The sequence below is a fragment of the Mauremys reevesii genome, linkage group 6, assembly GCF_016161935.1.
Source record: "Mauremys reevesii isolate NIE-2019 linkage group 6, ASM1616193v1, whole genome shotgun sequence".
In the NCBI taxonomy this organism is placed as follows: Eukaryota; Metazoa; Chordata; order Testudines; family Geoemydidae; genus Mauremys; species Mauremys reevesii.
The window spans coordinates 124,814,364-124,828,107 of record NC_052628.1 but is presented as its reverse complement, the minus strand read 5'-3'; the positions used below and the strand labels follow the sequence as shown (position 1 = coordinate 124,828,107).

General features: G+C 49.5%; 1 protein-coding gene across 7 annotated transcripts in view; it reads right to left on the bottom strand.

The window, feature by feature from the left end:
• CHRNB3 (cholinergic receptor nicotinic beta 3 subunit) overlaps positions 1-13,744 on the bottom strand; it is a 127,736-nt gene that overhangs the window by 90,336 nt on the left and 23,656 nt on the right. For 2 of the 7 annotated variants that reach the window (XM_039544683.1, XM_039544686.1), the window contains exon 2: positions 1,812-1,896. The exons of the other annotated variants lie outside the window; for them this stretch is intronic. In XM_039544683.1, the coding sequence (XP_039400617.1) occupies positions 1,812-1,860 (49 nt within the window). In that variant the 5' untranslated portion in view covers positions 1,861-1,896. The remainder of the gene's footprint in view (positions 1-1,811; positions 1,897-13,744) is intronic. 7 annotated transcript variants of the gene reach the window in all.

Genomic DNA, 13,744 nt, shown 5'->3' with positions numbered 1-13,744 from the left:
CTGAAGGGGAGAGAATGGTATATAGCTGGTGTAGCTGGCTCTATGCTACCAGGGCATTTCACCATGCTCATCCCCAGCTGGCTGGCCCCACCACCACTGGCTGGAGTAGGGACTAGACTCTGCCTCTACAAGGTCAAGCCCTCTCCTCCAAATGCCTGCTCACTCCGTTTCCCATGCCCACTGCCAAAAGCCTCACTGAATCTGAGTGCCCCAAACCCAAACTGCCTCCCACTGTTCCCAGGGACTAGAGTCTCTAGCTGCCCCAGCCCTCCAACCTTCCCCTGACAAGTGCTGCAGTGGTGCATTGCAGGCAAAATTTCACAGCAGAGGGACAACCTAGGGGAGGCTGTAAACCGAAAAACATCCCAAACCTGGGAAACGTGCTGGATTTAGCTGGAAAACAATGAACAACATCCCCTATCTCTTTCCTGATTTAATGTAATACAGCCCTCCCCTGAACCTGGCTCAGAAGCGTCCCTATGCCACAGAATCAGTAGAGAAGAGGAAGCAGTTTTCATAGAACATATGTCACAGACTACATGGGCCCTGACTCTGACCTGGGGGGCATAATGGAAACTTGGCGGGATGATTCTTACAGCTGGAATGAGCCTTGGTCAAATTCAGCTGTGGTGTAAATGGTGACATCAGTTATCCACTGGGCATAAATTAGTCCACAAATGCAGGAGACTGAGGCAAGGAAGAGGCAACTCTATGGCCCAGCCCCCTCCCTAGCATGGGTTGAGCAGTCTGCATCCCATAAAATCGCAGGCATGCGCCACCTGGTGCAAGGGCTACATGCTACACAATGTCTCCAGGTATTACAGCCCCCCCTCTCCTCTGGGCTGTGCCTAACAGGCATCCCTAAAGCCCTAAAGAAGGAAAATGGCTGTTTCGGGAACTAAGAAAAATGGGGTAAAACTGAGCACAGAAAACACATAGGCTGAATAGCTGGAAAAAAGTCCTTCCTGTGAGGTCTATCCTGCCATGATCTCATCTCCTCAAAGAAATGTGAGAAGACCTTAGGCTAGAATCTTTTACAACAAGACTAGATGAAGCAGCGGGGAATACACTGAAAGAAGCAATGTTGCCCTTGAAGAAAGATTAACAAGATTATCAGATGCTGTAGGTCAGACCCATCTCCAATGTCATTGATTCGTGCGTGTGTAAGTTTCAGTGTTCATCACCACATTTATTGTGTGTACAGTGAATTCATCAAACTTGCCATACCACTTAATATCACCCCTTGTTAACTTTTCCTCATTTATAGCGGTTTGTGGTTTCTGATCCTACCGGCAAAAGAGTTGATAAATGAATAGAAAAAGCGCTGGCAAGGATGGTGGAGGGAGCTTTCTACACATGATGTGGTACCTTTAGCCTTTCGTCTTTTCACTTGAGCGGCTAGCAGTTCATCTCGATGCTCGGGATTTTCTCTTCTTTAGCAACACACACTCTCTCTCTTTCCCTCACACACCCATAAAAACACTACTTTTCTTCTCAACTGTCAAATATTTTGTGGGATTGGATACTAAACCCAAGATGCACTTTTCTGAGTAGAAAGGGGCTCTGCTATTTTAGTTACTCTTCATTTCTCCTCTGCTCCAGTAATATCTACCAGTAACTTCATTGCCTCATGTTTAAAAGGCTTTTAAATAACCATGTTTACAAGTCAGAGTTGTTTTAAAAGAAAGAAGAAGAACTATTATAACAATGAATGCTAATGCCTAACTTCAGCGAGCAGACACCGAACTGTGTTACAGAAAGAAATCTCCATTTCTGGCATTCCCAGTGGAAAAGGAAGAAATCGCACTTACCCGAGTTGCTAACACAAAGAATGAGGGGTACCAGAGTAAGCAGCAGCATGGCAGCGTTTGTTTTCACAAGCAAACAAATTCCAGCCTAGAAACGGGTGAACAGGAACTAATTAGGATCAGAGTGTCTGCAAAGAAGGATCGGGCATTCCAAGCCTAATCTTGCATCACTAGGAAGCTTTTTAAAGTACACTTCATTGATTTTCAGTCAGCTGTCACAGCCTGTAAGTCTAAAAAATATCTCTGGGTCCTAAACTCTGACACATTTACTCTTTATATTATAACCAGTGCTAGCCCGTTATAAATCAGAGATAGCATGAAGTGAGAAAAAATATAAGTGGTAGACAGCCAAGACGGACCATAATACAAATATATCTTTTACCACTAACTCATAGACCTCAGGGATGGAAAAGGTCTCACTTTCCCAGTGCAGGAAAGGTTGAAAGAAGGGCATGTTTAATCTAGAGAAAAGAAAGCTGTGGTGGGACATGCTAACTGTCTTTCAATACATAATAAGTTGTTAGAAAGAAGGCAGTGTTCAATTGTTCTCCATGTCCACTGAAGGTAGGACAAGTAGTACTGGGTTTAATCTGCAGCCAGGGAGATTTAGGTTAGATATTAGGAAAAGTAGTTAGGTAGTTAAGCACTGGAACAGGCTTCCAAGGGAGGCTATGGAATCTCCATGACTGGATGTTTGCAAAAAACAGGTTAGGCAAACACCTGTCAGGGATGGTCTAGGTCCGTGGTTTTCAAACTGTGGGTCGCGACCGAGTACTGGGTCGCGGCAGCTCTGGTCAGCACCGCTGACCAGGCCGTTAAAAGCCCCATCAGCAGTGCTGCCCAGCTAAGGCAGGCTAGTCCCTACCTGTTCCAACACTGCGCTGAGCCCTGGAAGTGGCCAGCAGCAGGTCTGGCTCCTAGGTGGGGGAGCCACAAGGCTTCACGCACTGCCCCGCCCCAAGCACCAACTCTGCACTCCCTTTGGCAAGGAACCAGCCAATGGGAGCTGGGCGGCGGTGCCTGCGGGCGAGAGCTGTGAGGAGCTGCTCGCATACCTCCGTTTAGGAGCCGGACCTGCTGCTGGCTGCTTCCAGGGTGCAGCGGGGTCCGTGATGCCAGGACAGGCGGGAAGCCTGCCTCTGCACCCCAGCTACGCTGCTGACCGGGAGCCACTGGAGGTAAACCCGCACCCCAACCCTGCACCCCAATCCCCTGCCCCAGCCCTGAGCCCCCCCTCAAACTGAGCCCCTTTCTGTACCCCAAACCCCTCATCCCTGGTCCCACCTCAGAGCCTGCACCCCCAGCCCAGAGCCCTGACCCCTCCCACACTCCAACCCCCTGCCCCAGCCCAAAGCCCCCTACCACACATTGAACCCCTCATTCCCAGCCCCACCCTGCAGAGCTCACCCCCACACCCAAATCCTCTGCCCCAGCCCCTCCCACACCCCAAACCCCTCATCCCCAGCTCCAATGGGTCGCAGGCATCAATAATTTTCTTCAACTGGGTCACCAGAAAAAGAAGTTTGAAAATCACTGGTCTAGGTTTACTTGGACCTACCTCAGCGTAGGGGGCTGGACTAGATGACCTCTCAAGGTCCCTGCCAGACCTACATTTCTGGGAGTCTAGGATTGTTTCCCCCACTGTCCTTATGGTCTAGTGTTAAATAACTAAACTGATGAGGCTTATAGCAGTTCCATAGGGGAGATTATTGAACAAGTTTCTCAATGGCGACAAAGAGTCCTGTGGCACCTTATAGACTAACAGACGTATTGGAGCATGAGCTTTCATGGGTGAATACCCACTTCGTCAGATGCAAGTTTCTAAATCTCATTCTTCCTGTATCTGGAAATCAATGACTTCAAATGGGCTTTGGATCAGACCCATTCAGCCTCAATGTTTATTTGTCCCTCAGGCACCCTGAATGGAAGTCGCTTAAACAAATATCTACAAAAAGGAAGTTTAAAGTGCAGAGTTTTGCCCTTGCTATAGCAAGAGGGACTGGCCAAAACCCTTGGCTTGCATCCAAATTTGAAAATACATTTCCAGTTTGAAATCTAGATATGACTTTCTCAGCTGTTCTCCTGGGATACTGATCGTCTTTGATGGCCATATTAGAATCTTTTGGAACTATTCAGATCCTCAACTGATTTAGTTGTATGACAGTGACTATCCTGTTATCCCTATAACATCTTAATTTACCATCTGTTCAAGCTCATCTTTTTACTTTTTGATGCTAATGGGGCTTTTCATGGTGTCTGTCTTTTTGGCAGCATGTTCAGATCTTTATCAGTGTGATGGGTTATATCCTCTATGTACCCCAGTCTGTTAAACAGCTCACCAAGTTCTTTAAGAACATCTTTTGCATCCCATTCAACAGGCAAGTTATATCTCCATTTGATTATCTGTATTTGCAGATTGCTTTCCAACTCAAGAATTCGTGGGACTCCCTGTTCCATTACTTCAAACTGGAGACATGCTAGTGTGGCTTTGACACATGGAATGGTGTGGTGACTGCTTTATGAAAGAACCTTAAATTTGGACTTTAACGCTGGGCAGTCACTAACCCTTTTGTACATGCCTGCTGTGATTATTTTACACTCCGCTCCAGTATGTATCCTGAAAGGAGGGTGCAAACAGCCCGTCATAAACAGATAGTTAAGGGTTAATGCCTCTTTTACCTGTAAAGGGTTAAGAAGTTCACCTAACCTAGCTGACACCTGACCAGAGGAACCAATGGGGGAACAAGATGTTTCAAAAGGAAGGAGGGAAGTTTTCCTTTATTTAGAGTTTCAGTTTCAGCCGGAGTGGAAAAGATCAAGGAACCAGCCTCTTATCAGAGTAGTAATTTTTAGAAAGGAATAAATAGGTTTATGTTTATTTTCTTTGTAACTTGTCTTGGTATCATTAAGGGAATTATCAAAATTGGGTATTTGGGGTTTTTTTTGTGTAACTAAATTTGTGCCCAGGGGAACATCCTCTGTGTTTTGAATCTGTTGTCTGTGAGAGTAGCTGGTATGCTAATCTCTCCTAGAGGGTTTTCTTTTACTTTTCTTTTCCTTAATTAAAAGCCTTTTTCTTAATACCTGATTGATTTTTCCTTGTTTTTAGATCCAAGGGGGTTGGATCTGGATCTACCAGGAGTTGGTGGGAGAAAGGAGGGGGGATGGTTAATTTCTCCTTGTTTTAAGATCCAAGGGGTTTGGATCTGTGTTCACCAGGAAATTGGTGAAGTCTCTCAAGACTACCCCCCAAAAAAAAAGGTAGTACTTGGGGGATGGTGGCAGCAATACCAGATCTAAGCTGGTAATTAAGCTTAGAAGTGTCCATGCAGGTCCTCACATCTGTACCCTAAAGTTCAGAGTGGGGAAGGAACCTTAACACAGCCTAACTAGTTTTAAGGTGAGTTTGGTACATTTATGAAGGGGATTATATGATGGGGTTGCCTGCCATAGCAGAGGATTGGACTTGATGACCCTGGAGGTCTCGTCCATCCCTATGTTCCTTAATCACCACGGATGAGGTTGAGAAGTTTTGAGGACAGGAAATGAGAGACTCAGTTGGAGAAGAAGCTAGACAGGGAGGAGCCTGGAGGACAATAGGTGACAGCTACAGGAAGAGGGAGAGAGGAGTTGGCTGCAGACTGCTCTGGCAGAAGGGGGATAAGCACAGCAGGTCCAGGTCTAGGTAACACAGAAACAGAGTTATTCAGGTCTAACACTCAGAGCAGGAGAGTCCCTGCCTCACTCATGTAGGGAAGGGACTCCCGGTAGGCCCAGAGCCAGAGAGAGAGGCCCTCAGAGTGGCGTTTGGGCTCAGCTGCCATTTCAGGATGGTGTTTGACTCCCCAGGGCTTTTGATGCAGTTTGATCGTGACGTCATTTTGGGAACAATCTCAGGATGGTCACGGTGAAATGGGTAAATGTAACGGAGCTCTGGGCCCTGCTGCTCTCCCACACCATGCAGGGACCACTTAGAAGAGCCAGTAAGCGAGTGGCAGCTCCTGTAATGAAGTTTTGGGGTTGAAGTTTGATCCCCCTGCCAACGCCCACTCATCACCAGAAGAGCCGGAGAAGAATCCAGTTCAACAGACTCCCCCTTTGTCCCAACACCTGCCCCAGGGACATCCATGGTAGCCCCTCAGAATCAGGCTGTTCTGGGCCATTACCAGTCAGCAAAGGACTGGAGGGCACCTCTAGATTAAGTGTAGTTTCCTGGAACCTATCTCAATTCCACAGCAGTATTTCCAGCTGCCCCCCATCAGCTCCTGTAGAGACAATGAGATGAGAGTAGCTTTCCCACCCCACAGCACACACAGTATTTTCAAAGCAGGGGTCCCTTCCTCCTCCCTCAACTCCCTTCCATAGCGTGAAGGTACTGTGGGCTACTATTCAATAGTGTCTCACTCCTACATCCCCCCCCACAGACCCCTCCCTCTCTCTGCTTCTCCCTTCCTCTATCCTCACACACTGCCCCTCCTTCCCATACACACTATCTCTTCCTTCTTCCACATGCACTCACCCAAGCCCCCAGCTCTGTCTCCTTGTCCCTTCCCAGAGACATCCCATGATCACCACCATCCCTCTCCTTTTTTCTTTCTCTCCTGACACTGCCATTCTTCCTCCGTTATTTTCTCTGTCTCCTTTTCTATTTTCCCTTTCTGTGCCTTCCCTCCCTCTCCTTCTATTTGCTTCTTTGGTCCAGCTGCACCACCACTTGATGGCAGGGTTGGGACACTGCTGGCAGCAGCTCCTGGAGACCAACTGTAGTTGCTTTGGGGCACGTCTACACTACAAAATTATGTCAACCTAAGTTACATCTGCATACAGCCAGTAATTCAATCGTTTTTGTGTGTCCATGCTACGCTGCTTGTGTCAGCAGTGCCCGTCCTCACTAGCAGCACTTGCATCGATGCAGAATGCCATGCACCATGAGTAGCTATCCCACTGTGCAACTTGCTACCATCTAGCGCAGGGTGTTTTGGGAAGGTTTTGCAATGTCTCATGGGACCAAAATGAGTCAACTTCCCATCATGCAGTGTTCTCCATCCCATAATTTCACCTGCATCCCACAATGTTTCACACCTCTTTTCAAAAATCCTTGCAAACCTGTATGTCCCCCATCAATGTCCGCAATCTGTATCAGAAGCCTGGATCCTGGACATCTCACAACTATTGTGATGAGCGTTGCAAGCCTGGGGGGCCTGATTCTAGAGTATTTGCAGAGCTGCAAGAGGAGCCATGACCATTCCTTGGAGGCTAGATTGCTGTGGGACACAAACAATTCAAAGCTGTTGGCGGCATTCACAGAGCAGCTGCAGATGGTGGAGCACCAGTTCTGGGCCCAAGAAATGAGCACTGACTGGTGAATCGCATTGTCATGAGGTTTCAGGATGATGAGCAGGGGCTGCAGAACTTTCGGATGTGCAAGGCCACATCCTGGATCTCTATACAGAGCTCATCCCAGCCCTCCAGTGCAGCAAGACCAAAATGAGCTCTGCACTGACAGTGGAGAAGAGAGTGACAATTGCTCTGTGGAAACTGGCAATGCCCGATTGCTACCACTGGGGGCTATTGTGATACAAGCATGCAGGGCCATTAATTTATGTCCTGCTATGAAGGACTGTGACTCTGGGCAATGTGCAGGACAGAGTGGATGATTTTGCAGCACATGGGTTCCCAAACTGCAGTGGAGCGATAGACAGCACGCAGATCCCCATTTTGGCACCAGACCACCTTGCCATAGAGTACATCAACAGAAAGCGCTACTTTTCTATGATAATGCAAATGCTGATGGATCACTGGGATGCTTTACCAACATCAGCGTGGGGTGGTCTGGGAAGGTGCATGATGCACACACGTTTAAGAACACAGGCCCGTTCAGAAAGCTGCAAGCAGGGACTTTCTTTCCAGACCAGTAGATTACCATTGGGGATGTTGAAATGCCAACAGTGATCCTGGGAGACCCAACCTACTCCTTGTTCCCACCTCAACACTACCAAGGAGCATTTCAGCTAAAGGCTCAGCAGATGCTGAATGACAGTTGAATGTGCCTTTGGTCATTTGAAAGGTCGCTGGAGCTGTCTGCTCTTGAGATTGGACCTCAGTGAGAAAAATATCCCAATGGTTATAGCTCTTGCTGTGTCTTGTATAATACCTGTGAAGCCAAGGGGGAAAAGTTTCTCCCGGGGTGGACAGTGGAGGTGGAATGACTGTCTGCTGCTTTTGAGCAGCCGGAGCTATAAGAAGGGCTCAGTAGAGAGCTATTCAGGTCAGGGAGGCTTTGAAAGACCATTTCAATAGAGAGTCACAGTAATGTGTGTTGCTGCAGTGTGTTCTACCTGGCATTGCTCTTTTCCACCCCCAGGATGAAGCTTGTAATGAGTGCTGTGCGTAGTAGTAATATAACATTGCAAATGCACCTCTAACTATTACCTGTGAATGATGTCAGCCCCAGCCAGCATACACTGTGAACTAGTAAGATGAATTAAATTTCCATAACTAGACTTTTCTTCCATACCCATGGAAAAAAATGGTTACTCACCTTCTCATAACTGTTGCTCTTCGAGATGTGTTGTTCATGTCCATTCCAATCAGGTGTTTGAGGGTCGAGCCACCACAGGAGGGAGTCAAGGACCAGGTGAGGCAGGGTCACAATCCTGAAGTCGAAACCTGAGTCTGGCATGCTGCACAGCCACCACAGGAGGGAGTCAAGGACCAGGTGAGGCAGGGTCACAATCCTGAAGTCGAAACCTGAGTCTGGCATGCTGCACCATGTAGGTACAGGCAGCCACGTGTCTGATAAGCAGTTCCTCACTGTGGTGATGGGAAACTGTTTGAGGCCTCAAATGATATCAGTCAGGGCCTGAAACCTTGCTTCCAGCGAGCATGCCCTGGCTTGGGTCGAGTCCAGTAATGCCCCTATAAACTCTATCATCTGGATGGGGGACAGAGTCGATTTTGCTTCGTTTAGAAGGATACCCAGGTTGTCAAAGGTGGATCTGATTAATCTGACCTGAGCTTCCACTTGGGACCTGGAGCGGCCCCGATCAGCTAGTCGTCGAGGTATGGAAACACCTGTACCTGGTGCCCGTGCAAGAACTCAGCAACGACTGCCATGCACTTGGTAGAGACTCGAGGTGCTGCTGATAGGCTGAACAGAAGAACGGTAAATTGGTAGTGGGTACTGTTGACCACAAACTGGAGATACTTCCTGTGGGGCTGAGTGATTGCGATTTGAAAATATGCATCCTTCAAGTCAAGGGTGGCATACCAGTCCCCTGGAACCAAGGAAGGGATGATGGAGGCCAAAGAGACAATGCTGAGTTCTTGCAGGTCCAAGATAGGCCTGAGGCTGCCTTTAGCTTTCGGTATTAGGAAATACTGGGAATAAAAGCCCTCACCCCTTTGCTCCTGAGAAACCTTCTCCACTGCCCCTAGAGATAGGAGTGACTGCACCTCCTGGATAAGGAGTTGTTTGTGAGAAGCATCCCTGAAGAAGGACGGGGAAGGAGGGTGGAAGAGTGAGAGGTCACAGAATTGGATGGAGTATCCCCTCTCTACCGTGCGGAGCACCCAGCGGTCCAAAGTGATACGGGACCATGCACGGTAGAAGGAGGACAGTCGGGAGGAAAAGGTAAGATGGGGTAGATCCAGTTTTTGTTCTGGTGCACCATCCTGGACCACACCTCAAAAGGCCGGTTTGGGGCTGGAAGGTGGTTTGGGTTGGCCAGAGCCCTGGTCTGAGGATGGGTGTTGTCTTTTCCTGCCACTCCTGTTCCTCCTCCGAGAACCGTCCTGGTGGTTCTGCTGATAGAACCTCAGAGGAGGTTGTGGCCTGAAGTGTTCCTGCTATGTGGTGGAAGTATGCAGGCCCAAAGACCTGAGGGTGGCTCGTAAGTCTTTCAGGCTATGCAGCCTCTTGTCTGTCTTTTCAGAGAAAAGACTCACACCTCAAATGGGAGGCCTTGAATGGTCTGTTGGACCTCATAGGGGAGCCCCGAGACTTGGAGCCAGGAGTCCCTTCTCATGGCAACCCTAGTAACCATGACACTAGTGGTGGCATCAGCACCGTCCAACGCGGCCTGGAGGGAAGCCCGGGAGACTAGCTTTCCCTCCTCCACCAGGGCTGAGAACTCGGCTTGGGAGTCTGAAGGGAGAAGCTCTGAAAATTTGGCCATCACTGCACAGAGTTTATAAGAGTACCTGCTGACGATGGCCATCTGGTTCGAAATACGGACAGACCCCCTATAGAGTAGACCTTTCTCCTGACAAGGACGATTCGCCTAGCCTCTGTGGTTTTTGGGGAGGGAGGAGCCGGTGCCGAACCAGCTGCCTGAGCCAACGAAGGTGGTGGGGCCATTGTCTGTGCCGCTGTCGGTGCTGCGGTGCCGAAAATGCTGTTGGTACCGGCACAGTAGTCGGTGCCAAGAACGCAGTCAGTGCCGAGGTTGAAAGAGTCGTCTGTGCCAAGGCCAGTGCCAGCAATGGTGCCCCAGCCAATGGAATTGGCATGTGGGTAGGTGCCAAGGTGGGCTGCGTAGTTGACGGCGGGATGAATGTGTCTGAGGCCACCGAAGATGCTGTGGAGCGGTGCCCTTGGATCCCTCCCTGACTCTGGTGAAAGGCCCAGGGGGTCCAAAATGGCCACTGTGGTGGATTCTGCTGATTCCTGGGGCTGTCGCCTGTCTCGCCTTGACCTCGATCATCGGCTCCTGCTCCCCCAAGAATGGTAGGAGTCAGACTCTGACTCCGAGGTCTCCAAGACTGAAGACCACGGAGGAGTGGAGCTTCGGTGCCTTGAGTGTTAAAAGCTCTGTCCAAGTGAGCCGGTGCCAAAGGACATGGAGAGGGGGAATGCCTGGACATCATTGCCAGCTTCCCTCCCGACTCCACCTGGGTCCTCCCTTGTAGGGGGTGAGAACGGTGCCGTAAGGTGCAGCAGATCCCGAGCAGCTTCGAAAGCTTCCAGCATCGAAGGAAGTGGCAGCTGCTAGCCCGTAGGGACCAGTGAACGTGGGGGCCTGGACTCAACTGCCTCGGCTTGGCAGGAGCTGACACAGCACTAATGGGGGATCCCGAGCTGTGGCCCACCTGGGGTCTCCCTTCCTTAGATTTAGCAGGGGGTGACCAACTGTCCAGCTTCTTTTTCTTCTGAGACACCAGCGAGTGAGACCAGTGCCTGCTCTCCGCTGTGCCTCGGGAGGTGCCATGCCAGTGCCCAGTGTCCCGGGATAAGTCCTTTCTCGGCACTGAACTCGATGACGGCACCAGGGTGCTCCACATCAACGAGGAAGTGCTAAGAGCCATGTCCCCTGAGCCAGGGTCCAAATGGGGGTGTAGAGCTGCCTCCATGAGGTTCACTTTTAGCCACTGCTCCCTTTTTTAAAGAGTTCTAGGGCAGAACTTGCGGCAGATCTTACAGCGATCCTTTTGGTGACCCTCCCCTAGGCCCCCTAAACACGAGGAGTGTGGATCGCTCTTTGGCATGCACTTCGTGCAGACCACACCATTTTTAAACCCCAGGGACCACGGCATACCACGGCTCTGGGGACTCAAAAGGGGGGTAGAGACCCCAACAACTCTAATCACTAACTACTAAGATAAACTAACGATGTACAAACAACTGGAGCTGAACAGGCTTGCTAAAGCCAGGGCTACGGGAAGTTCCAGCCTACCGTCACTGGCGGTAAGAAGGAACTGAGGGGGTGGCGGGTCGGCCGGGCTCTATATTAGGCACCATGAAGGCGCGACTCCAAGGGGCGCCCGGACTGACCCAATGGATGCATCTATGGGAAAAATCTTCCGGCTACTGGGCACGTGTGCACACATGCACCTGATTGGAATCGACATGAACAACACTTGAAGAACAGATAAGTTTGTAACTGAATAAAACACAATAAATACAGGGAAAAGAACTTTTAAAGGGGAAAGAACAGTCGTTTCCATTTCAGAAACACACCAAGCGTGTCTTTCACAGGTCAATGTATGAGCAGCTGTGATTGCCTGTACTCTCCCTTGGGGAGGCATGGTAGAGGGGTAGTGCAGTGGCCCTGGATGCCACATGGAATGTGTGTGGGGGAGGAGGTAGGGAGGTCCCAGAGGCAGTTCTCTATGGGTTGCAGAGGGAGGTAAGCATAGGACTGTTGAACTTGAAGGTCAGCAAGAGTCTCCAGCATGTCTGTTTGCTGCCTGAGAAGTGCTAGAATCTCTTGCAGCACATCCCTCTCCTTTTCCTGCGCCTTTCTCCTCTCTGCTCTATCCCTGGCCAGGCTGTCCGTGAGGGTGATCCTTCAAGCCCTGTGCTCGGTATCCAGAGCAGCAGAGGCTTGCAGGATCTCTTGGAACACATCATCCCACATCCTCTTCCTTCTCCTCCTTATCTGGCTGAGCCGCTCCGCTGCTATGGATGGAGAGACCCTCAAGGCCACATTTCGAGCTGCAAAAGATGCAATGCACAAAGGTACTATAGCGAGTGTAGTCACAAGATAAAAGGAAATTTGGTATACTTAACTCACTCCCTTTGATTCACACAAGTTACCCGCACTATATTCTCATTAGGATTTATAGAGCACAGCGGTAGTGCCAGCCATGGTGAGTATGGCCCAGAGGGGAGGAGGCGGCGAGTTGGGACAATAAGGCCGGGGGTAGCTCACACGCAGATAGGGCAACTGAACTAAATACTGGCACTGTTTCCCACAGGCGGTGGTGATTTTAGTCAATATCTCACTCCTGAGGGCAATGGAGGTGGAAAGGGAACAGCTTCTTCGGGCTGGACTGCCTCTGACTCGGGTTCCTCCGAAGTATCCAGTAGCCCCCTGGATGTGGTGGTGGTGAGGTCTTCACCTAGGATGGCATGCAGCTCTTTGTAAAAGAAGCAGGTCTGCACTTCTGCACCTGAATGATTATTAGTCTCCCTTGTCTTCTGGTACACCTGCTGCAGCTCCTTGACTTTCAAGCAACACTGCTGCTGGTCCCTAGTCTTGTAGCCCTTCTCCCCCGTGCCCCGAGCAATCTGCTTGTAGATGTCAATGTTTCTACGACTGGATTGGAGCTGAGTGTGCACGGCATAGCCTCTTCTCCCCACAGACCCAGAAGATCCAACACCTCCTGTGCTCTCCGGGCAGCAGCGCGTCTGCAACGTGGAGCTGGCATGGTCAGCTGGGCAGTTGCTAGAAGTACTCAAGAGTTCCTAGGTGAGCTCTCCAAGCCAAGCAAACAGGAAATGCAATTTCATAAATTCATGGGGCTTTAAAGTGGAGGGGTGGCTTCCTGTGTCCCTGGCCACTGGGCAGCAGAGTTCAAAACGTTGACCAGAGCAGTCAAGGTGGGGCATTGTGGGACAGCTCCTGGATGCCACTAACAGCCAATGTAAGTAATGCAGTATCTACACTGACACTGCGTCAACCTAATTATGTCAGTCTAAACTCTATGCCACTCATGGAGATGGAGTATTTATATCGGCATAGCAAGTGAGTTACATCAGTGGGAGTGAAATTTTAGCATAGACAGTAACATAGTTAGTGCCTTGCATCAACCTAACTCTGCAATGTAGACCAGGCCTTGATCCTTATAAGATCAGGTCACTTTTACTTAGGAGACTAAGGCCCTGCTTCTGCAAACCTGGATGTGTTTAACTTCCTGCACATGACAGGTCCCATCAACTCAATGTGAATATTCACATGAAGTGTAATTTAGGAATCTAACTTGAGGTACCTAGGTTTGAAAATCTGGGCCTAGGATGATCATTTTGTGCAACTTTTCCATGTTGCTGATGGATGCCACAAAACCTGCTAAAAATTTATTCCACGGGTATCCTCCATTTTGTCAAAGCTTGAGAACTTTGCACAAATGTATGGCCCTGGTTATGTCAGCAATTCCAGCTGTAATGAACAGATTTCTCATGTCTTGTATATTAGTGAGAAAAGCAAAGTACTGGA